This window comes from Pelophylax lessonae (genome assembly GCF_965119305.1).
Source record: "Pelophylax lessonae genome assembly, chromosome: 4".
Classification (NCBI taxonomy): domain Eukaryota; kingdom Metazoa; phylum Chordata; class Amphibia; order Anura; family Ranidae; genus Pelophylax; species Pelophylax lessonae.
The window spans coordinates 185,029,385-185,042,669 of NC_138771.1; the positions used below are offsets into that span (position 1 = coordinate 185,029,385).

Below are 13,285 nucleotides of genomic sequence, written 5' to 3' on the forward strand. Positions count from 1 at the left end.
AAACCCTTACAGGCTAGCGACGTAGCCCTACGTCGCTTTGCCTGTGAGGGGCTGACTGCCAACGTCGTGCGGCAGTCGGCAAGTGGTTAAAATGTCAAAGTATCCTGATAGACAGCTTCACAATTAGGAGACAGAGACAAATAATAGTAGTCATAATAGTATTCACAAAGTTAACACACCAGGTGTGTCCTAATGCTAAACCTAATGCTAGCCATACACACATAGATTTCTCTTTTTCAGCCCACAGGCAAAATGAGAGACATCTAATCGATTTCAATCAATCAATGCTAAACAGTGTACATGGAGGAATCTCCCTATCATGTATGGTTGGGGATCGTACACCCTCCGCCTGCATGCTGGATGGCAGTGTGCTCAAAGACCACGTTCGCCCAGGCTACAGCTGACTTTTTAGTTGCTGTAAATGACTGAGCCTGCCTGTTGGCATATACCTATAAGAACTGAGCATTACATTTAAAGTAGACATAATATACAATACAATATTCATAAAAATATAATTTAATGTGGTTACATTTGGCCTTATATTTTAACCTCCGATCTTCTCTAATCTAATTGGTAGTGATATCGCCACCCTTGCCTACGTACTTTCATATTAATATCATGGTAACCAGCTGTACTCAACTTTCCCACCTAGTTTGAATTTCTTGTCTATATTAAATTATAGAATAAAAAAAATGACAGTAGGGATTAGAATTATGTTTGTATCCCATGTAGATACCAGTGATTTTCCTGTGAATATTGAACATTAACATTATTAACACATCCCATTGGGTAATGCCTTAGGTTCTAAAGTTATTAGTTACTTAAAGTAACTTATAGTGGTTAACAATCTTACAGATAAGATCAGGGAAATACAATATATATGTAGTTGTAAACTATTCAGTTTAAAATAATGAGTCAATATGTGTTTTAGTAGATTTGATCTAAATGTGAAATATTAGATCTTATGATTGCTTTTGTTCATCCATACATTTTCTATACAGTACTAGTTGGAAAGGTTATGATAATAAAAGAATAATATGAGTGTTTCTTATTTCTAAAATAAAAAAAGAAAATACACTTTAGGGCACATACCAGGACTGGAAAATTATATTTTCATTAGGAGTAAAAAAAAAAAAAAAAAAAAAAAAATGAAAGAACTGCTGTTTCACAGCTCCCAGTCTAGTCACCCCAGGTCACAGGATTGCTAGGTACCAATAATTATGAGGTTAGATAAAAATAAAAAAATGCATAGTTTCTGTTTAAGAAAAACATATTGCCTATCAAAATCCTACATGCATTATTAACTGTCTGTCCCACTGATATCAACAGAATAGAAACTTTATTAATGCTTTTTACAACAAAAATAGGTATGGATTTACATGACCATCTGCAGTTGATCTCTGTATCCCAAAAATGTTAAAATATTTTTGAACAAGGTTTGGTTTAGGTGAATCATTTGATAATTGATCATTATAAAACCAGAGTACTTAAAGAAAACCTATGTTTGTCCCTAAAGTAGTATTAACCACTTAAGCCCCGGAAGATTTTACCCCCTTCCTGACCAGGGCCTATTTTGCGATTCGGCACTGCATGACTTTAACGGACAATTGCACAGTCTTGCGACGCTGTACCTAAACGAATTTGACGTCCTTTTTTTCCCACAAACAGAGCTTTTTTTTGGTGGTATTTGATCACCTGTGCGATTTTTTGATCATGCGCTATAAACAAAAAAAGCGTCAATTTTGCAAAAATAGCAATATTTTTTACATTTTTTATATGAAATTCCCCCAAAAAAATGTAAAAATCAAAATTTTTTAACATTTTCGGCCAATTTGTTTTATGCTACATATGTTTGGTAAAAAAAATCGCAAAAAGCGTATTTTGATTGGTTTGCGCAAAAGTTATCGCGTTTACTAACAAAGGGAAAGATTTTTGTCATTTTTGTTGTTTTTCTTTTAACGCGTAATGGCGGCGATCTGCGATTTTTTTGCAGTACTGCGACATTGCGGCGGACAGATCGGACCCTTGACTGACATTTTTGACACTTTTAGGGTTACCAGTGACATTACTGCAGTAATCAGTGCTATACATATGCACTGTTACTGCAAAATGACAGTGGTAGTGAAGGGGTTAACTTTATTTGAGAGGGAGGGGCTGTGTGTGTCCCTAGGGGCGTGATTCTAACTGTGATTGGCTGTGGCTTGAGCTGTAGAAGCAGTGATCAATGGTCCTACATAGTAGAACCGCGTGATCACTGTTTCTACACAGGGGAGAATGACAGACGGCTTGTTTACACTAGCCGCCTGCCTTTCTCCCTCTGCAGCGACGATCGCCGAGTGACCGGAGGACATCGGGTCCGCCGGTCACACACGCGGGGGGGGGGGTCCGTGACCACGCGGGAGCGGGAGCGAGCCTCCAGGGGCGCGCGCTCGCTCCCTAGACCCTCACAGGCTAGCGACTTAGATCTACGTCACTCTGCCTGTGAGGGGCTGACTGCCGACGTAAATAGTCGCGCGGCAGTCGGCAAGTGGTTAAATGTAAGCCTTTAACAAACATGTTATACTTACCTGCTCTGTGCAGTGGTTTTGCACAGAACAGCCCCGATCCTCCTCTTCTTGGGTCCCCCTCTACCACTCCTGGCTTCTTCCACTTGGCCAGTGCCCCCAATAGCAAGCCACTTGCTATGGGGTCACCAGTGCGTGGTCATTCCTGAGCCCTGATCTATGCATCCATAAAACACATAGAGCCACATCTCGGCCCCACCCCGCTCTCCTTATTGGCTCACTGGCTGTGATGGTTTCAGCTAAAAAGGAAAGGGGGTCCCGGGACAGCCGAGGCTCTCATGCACATCACTGGTTCAAGAAGGGGCTCAGGTGAGTATTAAGGGGGGGAGTTGTGGGGGAACAACATACAGAAGGTTTTTTTTTTACCTTCATTCAAAGAATGTATGAAGTTAAAAAACCTTTACAACCACTTTAACCGCTTCCATACAGAGCAGTTTGACACCCTTCCTGCCCAGACCAATTTTCAGCTTTCAGCACTCTCACACTTTGAATGACAATTGCTCAGTCATGCTACACTGTAACCAAACAAAATTTTTATCATTTTTTTCACACAAATAGAGCTTTCTTTTGGTGGTATTTGATCACAACTGGGGTTTTTTTTTTCGTGATATATGCAAAAAAAGAGCAAAAATTTTGAAAAAAAAAACACTTTTTTTTAGTTTCAATTATGAAATTTTTCAAAAAATTAATTTTTCTTCATACATTTGGGCCAAAATGTATACTGCTACATGTCTCTGGTAAAATTAACCCAAATTAGTGTATATTATTTAGTCTGTGTGAAAGTTATTGAGTCTAGAAGCTATGGTACCAATTACTGAAAATTGATCACACCAGATGTACTGACTGCCTATCTCCTTTCTTGAGGCCCTGAAATGTCAGGACAGTACAAATACTGACCAAATGACCCCTTTTTGTAAAGTAGACAGTCCAAGGTATTTAGTAAGAGGCATGGTGAGTTTTTTGAAGTTGTAATTTTTTCCCACAATTCTTGGGAAAACGAAGAAAAAAATTTTTTTTTCTTTTTTTTCCCACAAAGTTGTCAATTTATAAGCTATTTCTAACACATAGCATGTACACAGCAAAAATTACACCCAAAAATACATTCTGCTACTCCTTCCGAGTATGGCGATACCACATGTGTGAGACTTTTACACAGCCTGGCCACAAAAAGAGACTCCACGTCCAAGAAGCACATTCAGGCGTTCTAGGAGCATAAATACACATAAAACTTTTTTACTACCTATCACACTTTTCAAGGCCCTAGAGCACCAATACAATGGAAAAGTCCACAAAATGACCCCATTTTGGAAAGCAAACACTCCAACGTTTATTCTATGAGGCATTATGGGTCGTTTGAACATATCATTTTTTTCCACAGGTTTTTGGAAAATGTGGGAAAAAAATGAAAACTTTTTTTTTTTACACAAAGTTGTCAATTTATAGGATATTCCTAACACATAGCATGTACACAGCAAAAATGACACCCCAAAATACATTCTGCCACTCCTCCTGAGTATGGCAATACCACATGTGTGAGACTTTTTCACAGCCTAGCCATATAGAGGGGCCTAACATCCAAGGAGCATCATCATGCATCCTAGCCACTTGCCTAGGCCTATTTTTGACATTTGGTGTTTACAAGCTAAAATCAGTTGTTTTGCTAGAAAACTGCTTAGAACCCCCAAACATTATATATTTTTTTTTAGCAGAGACCCTAGAGAATAAAATGGAGATTATTGCAATATTTTTTATTACACCGTATTTGCGTAGCGGTCTTCCAAACGCAATTTTTTTGGAAAAAATTCACTTTTTTTAATTAAAAAATAAGAAACCAGTAAAGTTAGCCCAATTTTTTTCCATAATGTGAAAGATAATGTTACGCCGAGTAAATAGATACCCAACATGCCATGTTTCAAAATTGCGCACGCTCACGGAATGGTGACAAACTTTGGTACTTAAAAATCCCCATAGGCAACAATTTAAAAATTTCTACAGGTTGCCATCTTTGAGTTACAGAGGAGGTCTAGGGCTCAAATTATTCCCCTTGCTCTAACGATCGCGGCGATACCTCACATGTGTGGTTTGAACACCGTTTACATATGTGGGCGGGGTTTCTGTATGCATTCGCTTCTGCGCGCGAGCTAACGGGGACGGGGCGCTTTAATTTTTTTTTTTTTTTTTTACTATTTATTTTATTTATTATTTTTTATTTTTACACCGTTTAAAAAAAAATTGATCATTTTTATTTCTATTAAAAGAAATGTAAATATTCCTCGTAATAGAAATAGGCACGACAGGACCTCTTTTTTGTGAGATCTGGGGTCAAAAAGTCCTCAGATCTCACAAGTACACTAAAAGATAGAAAAAAAAAATAATTATAATATAAAATGAAAAAAAAAAAAAAAGGACCTTTAAACCGGTTGCTAGGCAACAACATTTTCCGTAGCTCCGGTCCTCCAAGACCATAGAGTCAAGTGAGGGCAAGCTTGCCCTCACTCGACATCCTGTCTGTGAGGATTCGGGACCGGATCGTTTTCCCCGCTGCCGGCGGGTCCGGTAAGCGGGGAAAAGGACCGGAACGCGTCGGGAGGGGGGGGGGGCGCCTCTTCCGCCATCCCGGAAGGGTGATCCCACGGCGAATCCGCCGCTGGGACCACCCTTATCGGAAAGCCAACCATCCACCGTTTAAAAAAATACCAGGGTTATGGCAGCTATCTGCTGCCATAACACCGGTATTTAGGTTTAAACGGAGGACGTATATAAACCTTTTTGGACTTGGACATGGTGGCTGTATGAAGGGTGACAGGTACTCGGGTACTTTGTTGGGCAGGTGACAGGTACTCTGGTACTGATGAGCAGGTGGCAGGTACTCGGGTACTCCGATAGGCAGGTGACAGGTACTCGGGTACTCTGATGGGCAGGTGACAGGCAGGTGATAGGTACTGATGAGTAGTACTGATACTGATAGGTGATACTGTACTGATGGGTACTGATGATCAGTACTGATACGTGATAGGTACTGATGAGTACTGATGAGTAGTGATGGGTACTGATGAGCAGGCGGCAAGTACTCGGGTACTTCAGGCGTCAGGTACTCTGATGAGCAGGTGGAAGGTACTTGGGTACTCTGATGGTTAGGTGACAGGTACTCAGGTACTCTGATGACGGGTACTCCGTTGACAGGTACTCAAAGTACCCGAGTACCTGTCATCAGAGTACCCGAGTACCTGTCATCAGAGTACCCGAGTACCTGTCATCAGAGTACCCGAGTACCTGTCAGAGTACCCGAGTACCCGTCATCAGAGTACCCGAGTACCCGTCATCAGAGTACTCGAGTACCTGTCATCAGAGTACCCGAGTACCCGTCATCAGAGTACCCGAGTACCCGTCATCAGAGTACCCGAGTACCTGTCATCAGAGTACCCGAGTACCCGTCATCAGAGTACCCGAGTACCTGTCATCAGAGTACCCGAGTACCCGTCATCAGAGTACCCGAGTACCCGTCATCAGAGTACCCGAGTACCTGTCATCAGAGTACCCGAGTACCCGTCAGAGTACCCGAGTACCTGTCATCAGAGTACCTGTCATCAGAGTACCCGAGTACCTGTCATCAGAGTACCCGAATACCTGTCACCAGCCCATCAGAGTACCCGAGTACCTGTCATCTGAGTACCTGATGGGCTGGTGACAGGTACTCGGGTACTTTGATGGGCTAGTGACAGGTGCTCTTTATTGGGGGGGGCAATCAGTGTGTTTAGGGTGCACTGTAGTTGGTAACTAGCTGTTACCACAATCTCCTCCTCACACAGGATCAGTGTGTGAGGAGGAGAACACGGTGATAGCTAGTTACCGTGTTCTCTGTTGACATTTGTGACCGGCTGTGATTGGACACAGCCAGTCACGTGGTAAAGAGCCAATTTCATTGGCTCTTTACCTAGATCAGGGATCGACTCTGTCCGAGGGACGAGCCTCGTCCCCGATCGCTGCTCTGCGCACCCCCGGGGGCGCGCATTGCAGAGAGAACGAGCGGCTCGTGCTGGAGCCGCTCATGTGATCGGCTGTGATTGACACAGCCGATCACGTGGTAAACAGCCAATTTCTATTGGCTGTTTACCTTGATCAGGGATGGGCTATGTCCGAGGGACGAGCCTCATCCCTGATCGCGCCGCTGCGCGCCGCTGGGGGGGCGCGCCGCCGGGGGCGCGCAGTAGCAGCTAGAACGGGCCGACGTCATATGACGGCGGCCCGGATCTAGACAACCACTTTGCCGACGTCATTTTACATGACTCGGTATGGAAGTGGTTAAAGAACTAAGCATATGTTCAAGTTACAGAGTGACTGTACCCACAGAGAGTTATTTTGAAGTTCGCTGTGTCTGTCAAAACAAAATAAAGTACAACTTTATTAGCTGAATCAATTATTGAGTGTTGCTGTGTCTTAAAGAAATTGAATTTGTATTCTTTTACCATGACAAAGAATAATTATCTATATATTCTTTGATTAGCTGCCAGTCTAAATTCTAATGAAAAGAGAAACAGGCGCCATGTAATAAGCCATAAAATTTATTGCACAACGAATAACATAGTATTTTACACTGTGGTAAGCTTCAATCAGTATCTCAGCGAGTCCAGCTGCACGATCCGGCCGTCCACCGGCCCGGAGGTGACGTCACAGGAAGCAGGTCCGGAGGGTTGGTTACATCGGAAGCCGCGGTGAAACGCAAGCTCCCGGAAATGACGCAACGCGTTTCGGAGCATGTGCACTCGGCTCCTTTCTCAAGCGTAAGGGGCTGCCACCTAGAGTCTGGTTTAAATACGGCAGCCTTCAATCAATTCATGGTGGAAACCAGGGGAAGGGGCGGCGCAATACTCTGCGGGACCAGCTGCATAACCAGCCCACTACAGGATGCGCTCATAATAGTAATGGTAATGAGTCTAAATTCTAAAGAATTTCATGAGAAGGAAGTTTTTTTAAAGAGTTTGCAGAAATCGCCAAAGTAACTCATTGCAAACAATAAACTGTTTACTATGTTTCTACTGCAGGTAAATAATGCTGTGATTAATGTCTTAGTATTGCATTAGCTTTACTAATCTATAATCCTATTTTAGGTTATTATTATGAGATTCCGTCCATTGGAGCAATTCGTATCAACACCCAGGTCAGTATTTTTTACTCTATTATGTTATTATTATGTAAGATTAGCTTAGTTTACTAGTAAAATTGTAGCAAATATTTTTAATAATCCTTTTTATTAACCTAATGCTGGCCATGTACTATAAAATCTGATTTTACAATCTTCTTTAGATCTACCATCAACTGTAATATAGGACCTGTTTAATTGCATAGGTCCCCCCCCCCCCATATTACATAATTTTGGTAAGTTTAAATGATATTGTAAAAGGGATTGTACAATCAGATTATAGTGTACATAACCACCTTCATACTAAAAAACCTTCTCTGAGTTGCAAAAATACCCTTTACAGATATTCTGAGGCACCAGCACTGGGATCAGCACTGTCTGGGGTAAATCAGTAGTAGTTACCAGTAGTACGTTTTACAGTGCTATTGTATAGTCCCATTTTAACTTGTTTTAAGATTCTCTACAGTCTGCAGGTGGCTATAGAAAGCCTGCAAGGTGGCATAAGAGTAACATTTTTGGTATCTTCCCACTAGGGGCAGACTGGTTGACCAGGACTAGATAGCAATATGCTGGGGCTAGGTGGAATCTTAGGCCTGATGGTACTAAAGGAAATGGAGAAAGCATGCCTGCATGTTTAGCAAAGGTGAGAACCTTAAAGTGTAATTCCAGTCAAATTCTAACTAAGGCTAAATCTACTCCCACCCCAATTCTAAAGCCGGACATAGATGGTTCCAATCTCGGCTGTTTCAGCAGAGACCGGCTGAGATTAAAACCGTCTATGGGCAGACTCATGGTACCCAAGTCAATCCATCGATTGACCTGGGTACCTCCAGTATGTTGGATCTTTACATGCGATTATTGGCAGTAGCTATAGCCACTAGCAATAATCACTGTCTTCTCTTTTGAAGCTGTTTTGGTCCGTTTACATTATTGGGTGCCAGCGCCTACTTCAGTATGAAGGAGAGGCAGCCACAACAGCTGCAGAGCTTGGGCGACAGCATCACCCATTGAAGCAGGTGCTGGAAGCCAGTCATGTGAAGGGAAGTGGAGTGGCTTCAGAATAGGTAAACATACACATCTTTTATTTTACACAGTAGATAGAATGGTCTTGTATTGGGGTTAAGAGTAGATTTAGCCTTAGTTACAATTTGACAGGAATTGCACTTTATGGCTGAGGTGTAGTGTCTAAGGAGCTATCTGCCCTTAACCAGGGCTCTATAAGAGTAATAGCTACAATTGTCTTATAGTATTGGAATTTTCTAGCTCGGGGGGGAAGTCTGGAGAGTACAGAAGAAAAAAAATGAGAGAACTGGATGCAAGCTGAAGTGATGACACAGGTGTTGGTAACAAGTTGCTGAATGGAACACACAGCGAAACAAAACGGTATTGGGATACATGTTACTGGCTGAAATACACAGAAAATAACAGAGGTTAAAAAAGAATGGATGCTGGCTGGGTCGCACATGGAAGTCCCAGGTATAGATACACTGACTACAGGTTGGAGTACACAGAGAATCACACAGTTGCTGGGATGCAAGTTGTTGGCTGGAGTACACTGAAAATCACACAGCTACTGGTTGCATGTTGCAGATTGGAATATAGTGGTACTCACAGAGGAACCTAGGAGTCACCATTTTGGTGAGTGGTTGCTACATATGATTGTGGCAAGGACTGAACTAGTTTGCTACATACAGGCTACTGAGCTGTAAACTTATTTAATTATATAATTTTCCAGTTTGGTTATTGGGTTTGTGTGGCTCCCCCCATGGGGGGCTCATTATTTGCCTCCCAACCCTGGATTGTGTTTGTGACGAGGGGTCATATAGTGATTATCATTAGAAAACATCTAATGTTCTCCTGAGGCTTGAAGGGTCCTGAAGAAGCGGGGAGTGTTCTGCAAAATGTATAGACCACTATCTTCAGTGTACCCTCAATTGTGCTTTCTGTACTGTACTGTCTTTTGATGCTATCCTTTCAATGTATGTTTTCAAATGATGCTTTTGTAATAACATATTTTGTTAGTTTTAGCGATGATTGAGCTATTATTTGAGTTTCACTATTGGAGGCATAATTAATAATAAAGTCCCAAATATTATTGTTTATAGATATGGTGGTTGGTTTTTGGCATTCTGCAATATGCTTTTTGTTTAACACTCCACACATATATATAGATTTATTTGCAATGAGAATCATTGCAGCATATGGCTTCAGGTAGGAATACACTGGGAGTCAAAGAGGAACATAGGAGTCAGAAAAATTGGGGACAATGGAAAAATGACTGGGTCACAGAGGATCACTTGAGACACCCTCAGAAAGTGACAGAATATCTGCAGCTATTGTGGTGACACTTTTCCTTGAATGCCAAACAACACATTAACCCACCTTTTATTATTATTTCAGGTACTTATATAGCGCTGTCAATTTACGCAGCGCTTTACATATACATTACACATTCACATCAGTCCCTGCCCTCAAGGAGCGTACAATCTAAGGTCCCTAACTCACATTCATACATACATAGTAGGGCCAATTATTTATTTTTTTATACAGGATCCAATTTAAGACATCTTCTGACCATAAATTTGCACCAGAAGCTCCTGGTTAGCTTCATGCCCATGACCATGTACAGGGGAGAGGACCTGATACTGGAACATGGCACAGGTGGGTGTGACATTACCACCTTTTTATTAGGCTTCCCTACTTGCTGACATCCTAGTTTTAACAGCAAGCAAAGGTGAAATCTTTTCAGCAAGAGAGGGGCTGAGACATCTTAATCAGAGACCCAGGACATTTCTTCAGCATCAAAGTCTTTCAAGCCAATCAGATATTTGAGCTTCTTGTGGGAGATTTGGGAATCCAGGATTTGATGGACTTCATATTCTTAAGATGAGTTGGCAGGAGGAGCAATTATGAAGAAAGAATAAGAAAACTTTATCAGGACTAACGCTTTAAAGAGTTACACCTGAAAGTAGTTAGAAATCCTTAGAGGTGAGAGCAAGCAGAGTTTGTATCGGACTTGGTTGACTTTGGCAGCGATGATACAAGTTCCAATATAACATGTTACAAATTTCATAAAAGGAACCTTCAATTATGTTTTTTTCATTATAAGCCAAACATTGTCCATGGGTTGAAGGACTGGAGCCTTTCATGGATGACAGTCGGCAAATTTCTTGTGCCTTGAGGCTGGTAGTTGAAGTTGAGTCTGGACTTGGGACCAGATTAGGTTCACATTCTTTTACAAAGCATTCAGGCCAGAGATTTTCCAAAGTAAAAGGCATCAAAAGAGGAATATGTGTTTACCATAAACAATATACAATGTAAAATCCTGGATACTAACATTAAGAAGATTGTTATGGGTGAAATCTGCTTACGGCCGAAGGACAACCCAGTAGTCCTGATAGGGAGATACAAAAGTGAAAATAGAGGTACAAAATGGGACATTTTGGAGAATCAATCCAGAACTATCCAAAGCACGGGACATACCTCATATGGAGGAAGATATATTATGATGTCTATGGTGATATGGCATCAGTGTTCTTTAAGAACAGGTATTGGTAGTGATGAGCCGAACACCCCCCTGTTCTCAAGTTCCCGCGAAGACGCCATTTGTTCGCCATTTGGGAAACGGGCCAACAGGCTGTGTTCAAGTCGAACTTAGGTTCAACAAGAACACAAAGCAAATCCCTAGTAGAAAGGGCCTTACAGGAGCTTGAGTTGAAGATCTAGTCTGGGAACAGACTGGATAGACTTTATGACGCTCTTCCACATCTTTGCAGAGACAATGCATTTGAAAAAGACGGCACGGTCCCTGGAAACACATCATGCACATCAGCTCTCCCAATGTCATTTAGGCTGCTTGACAGCTATCATCCTTGTGTGCAGCCAAGACCCCTGCCACCACCATTTACATTCTTGGCTGGTTGGCACCCTGTCATTCCCAGTCTACTGCTTGCTCGGCGATGCTGACAACCTCAAATTGTCTGCAGTTGCCTGTTTTCTGATGTCTTACATCCATGCTGATTCATGATAACCATAATACAAGTTTGCTGTTTGTTTTGATAACGTTTTTTTTTTAATCTAGTATTTACCTCAACTCCCTGCTTTTCATTCTCTTTGGTTTCTCAATAAGGGGGGCATTGACAAAATTACAAGCTGCACTGGAGTCAATGAATGCTTCTGTTGTGGCTAAGGAAATGAGTAAATGCAGCTGCACTGAGATAGAACAACAAGTGATCAGGGTTTGGTAGCAGCAACTGGGGTTAGGCTGTAGGGTAGGACACAGAGAACCTTGCAGAGTCACAGAGAGGTAAAGGAAACTGCAGAGACTCAATACTCAATGACACTGAAGGAAATGGAATAGGCATGCCAGCTTGTTTAGTAAAAGTGAAAGCCCATAAGAGGGCCAAGGTGCAGGGTCTAAGGGAGTTATGCTCACAAGAAGTAATAGCAAAAGGTTTCTTGTAACAATGGTATACAGGGTTTGGAGTAAAAGTCTGGAGAATCTTCATGAGTACCCAAGTAGACAACTACTGGAGACAGTACAGATATACAGGGGCAACTCTTTTGCAGCACTGGGGTGCTGGGCTCATTGAGTAATAGCAACAAGTCTCTTGTAGCACTGGAATACTGGGCCTAGAGGAGCATGGAGATTACAGAAGTCACACAAGTGTCGGGAGAATGGATGCAGTAAATGGAATGTAAAAATAATTACACAGGCATTAGGATGCAAGTTGCTGGCTGGAATGACAAGGAAAAACACAAGTAGTGGTTGCAGATTGAAGGCTGAAGTACACTAGAAGTCACAGAGGAACTCTGGAGTCAGGAACTGGGGACATTTTAAAAATGCAGGGCATACATGCCCAGGAAGTCACTGGGAGACATAGGAGACTAGCAACTATTGTGATGATGTTTGGCTCAAATGCCAAGCAACACATGTGCTGGTTTTTTAAGACACTCTGGCCATTGACTGAAGCACTGGCAACCACTGATTGGCTGCATGCCAAAAACCTCATAAAGGTGAGAAGACCTGTGCTGGAACATGGCACAGGGGAAGTATGATTTTATATGAAAGACAATCTGTCAGCAATTAACTGACCTGTCTAGTAAATACATTTCACTTGGTATCAGTAGAGGTCATTCTGGAACTCCTAGATTGCATTTTCATTCCAGGCCAGTGAAGCTGAACCTATTTGGTTTTGCTGGTGACAGCAAGAAATTTACTTTTGAGATAGGTCTATTCCATCCTGACATATTACTTTTACATTTTTTTGTCTACCTAAAATGATAATTTCAGTACAACATTGGTGTTGAAGTGCTATAGGAATGTGCCAAGGCACTTCCAATTTGTTTAGGACCTCTTAGGCTCTAGTGACACCCCTGTCCCTCTCACCCCCATATAAATCTTCCTTCTTACCTTTTAGTTATTAAATCTTTCTGACAAGGTTCTCAAACCTAACATTTTATTTATTGGTGAGTGTTACACTGTTATTGTTTCAGCCTTCTATCTCCCCATTTTGTACTGCGATGCAAAAAAAAGTAACTAACTATGTTACGTAAATATAGTAATAATAAAACACGACTG

The 13,285-nt window shown here is 41.8% G+C and overlaps 1 protein-coding gene across 2 annotated transcripts in view; it reads left to right on the plus strand.

The window, feature by feature from the left end:
* Positions 1-13,285, plus strand: part of CACNA2D1 (calcium voltage-gated channel auxiliary subunit alpha2delta 1) — a 960,240-nt gene that overhangs the window by 800,807 nt on the left and 146,148 nt on the right. For both annotated transcript variants that reach the window (XM_082257081.1, XM_082257082.1), the window contains exon 14: positions 7,673-7,722. In XM_082257081.1, coding sequence (XP_082113207.1) covers positions 7,673-7,722 — 50 coding nt within the window. The remainder of the gene's footprint in view (positions 1-7,672; positions 7,723-13,285) is intronic.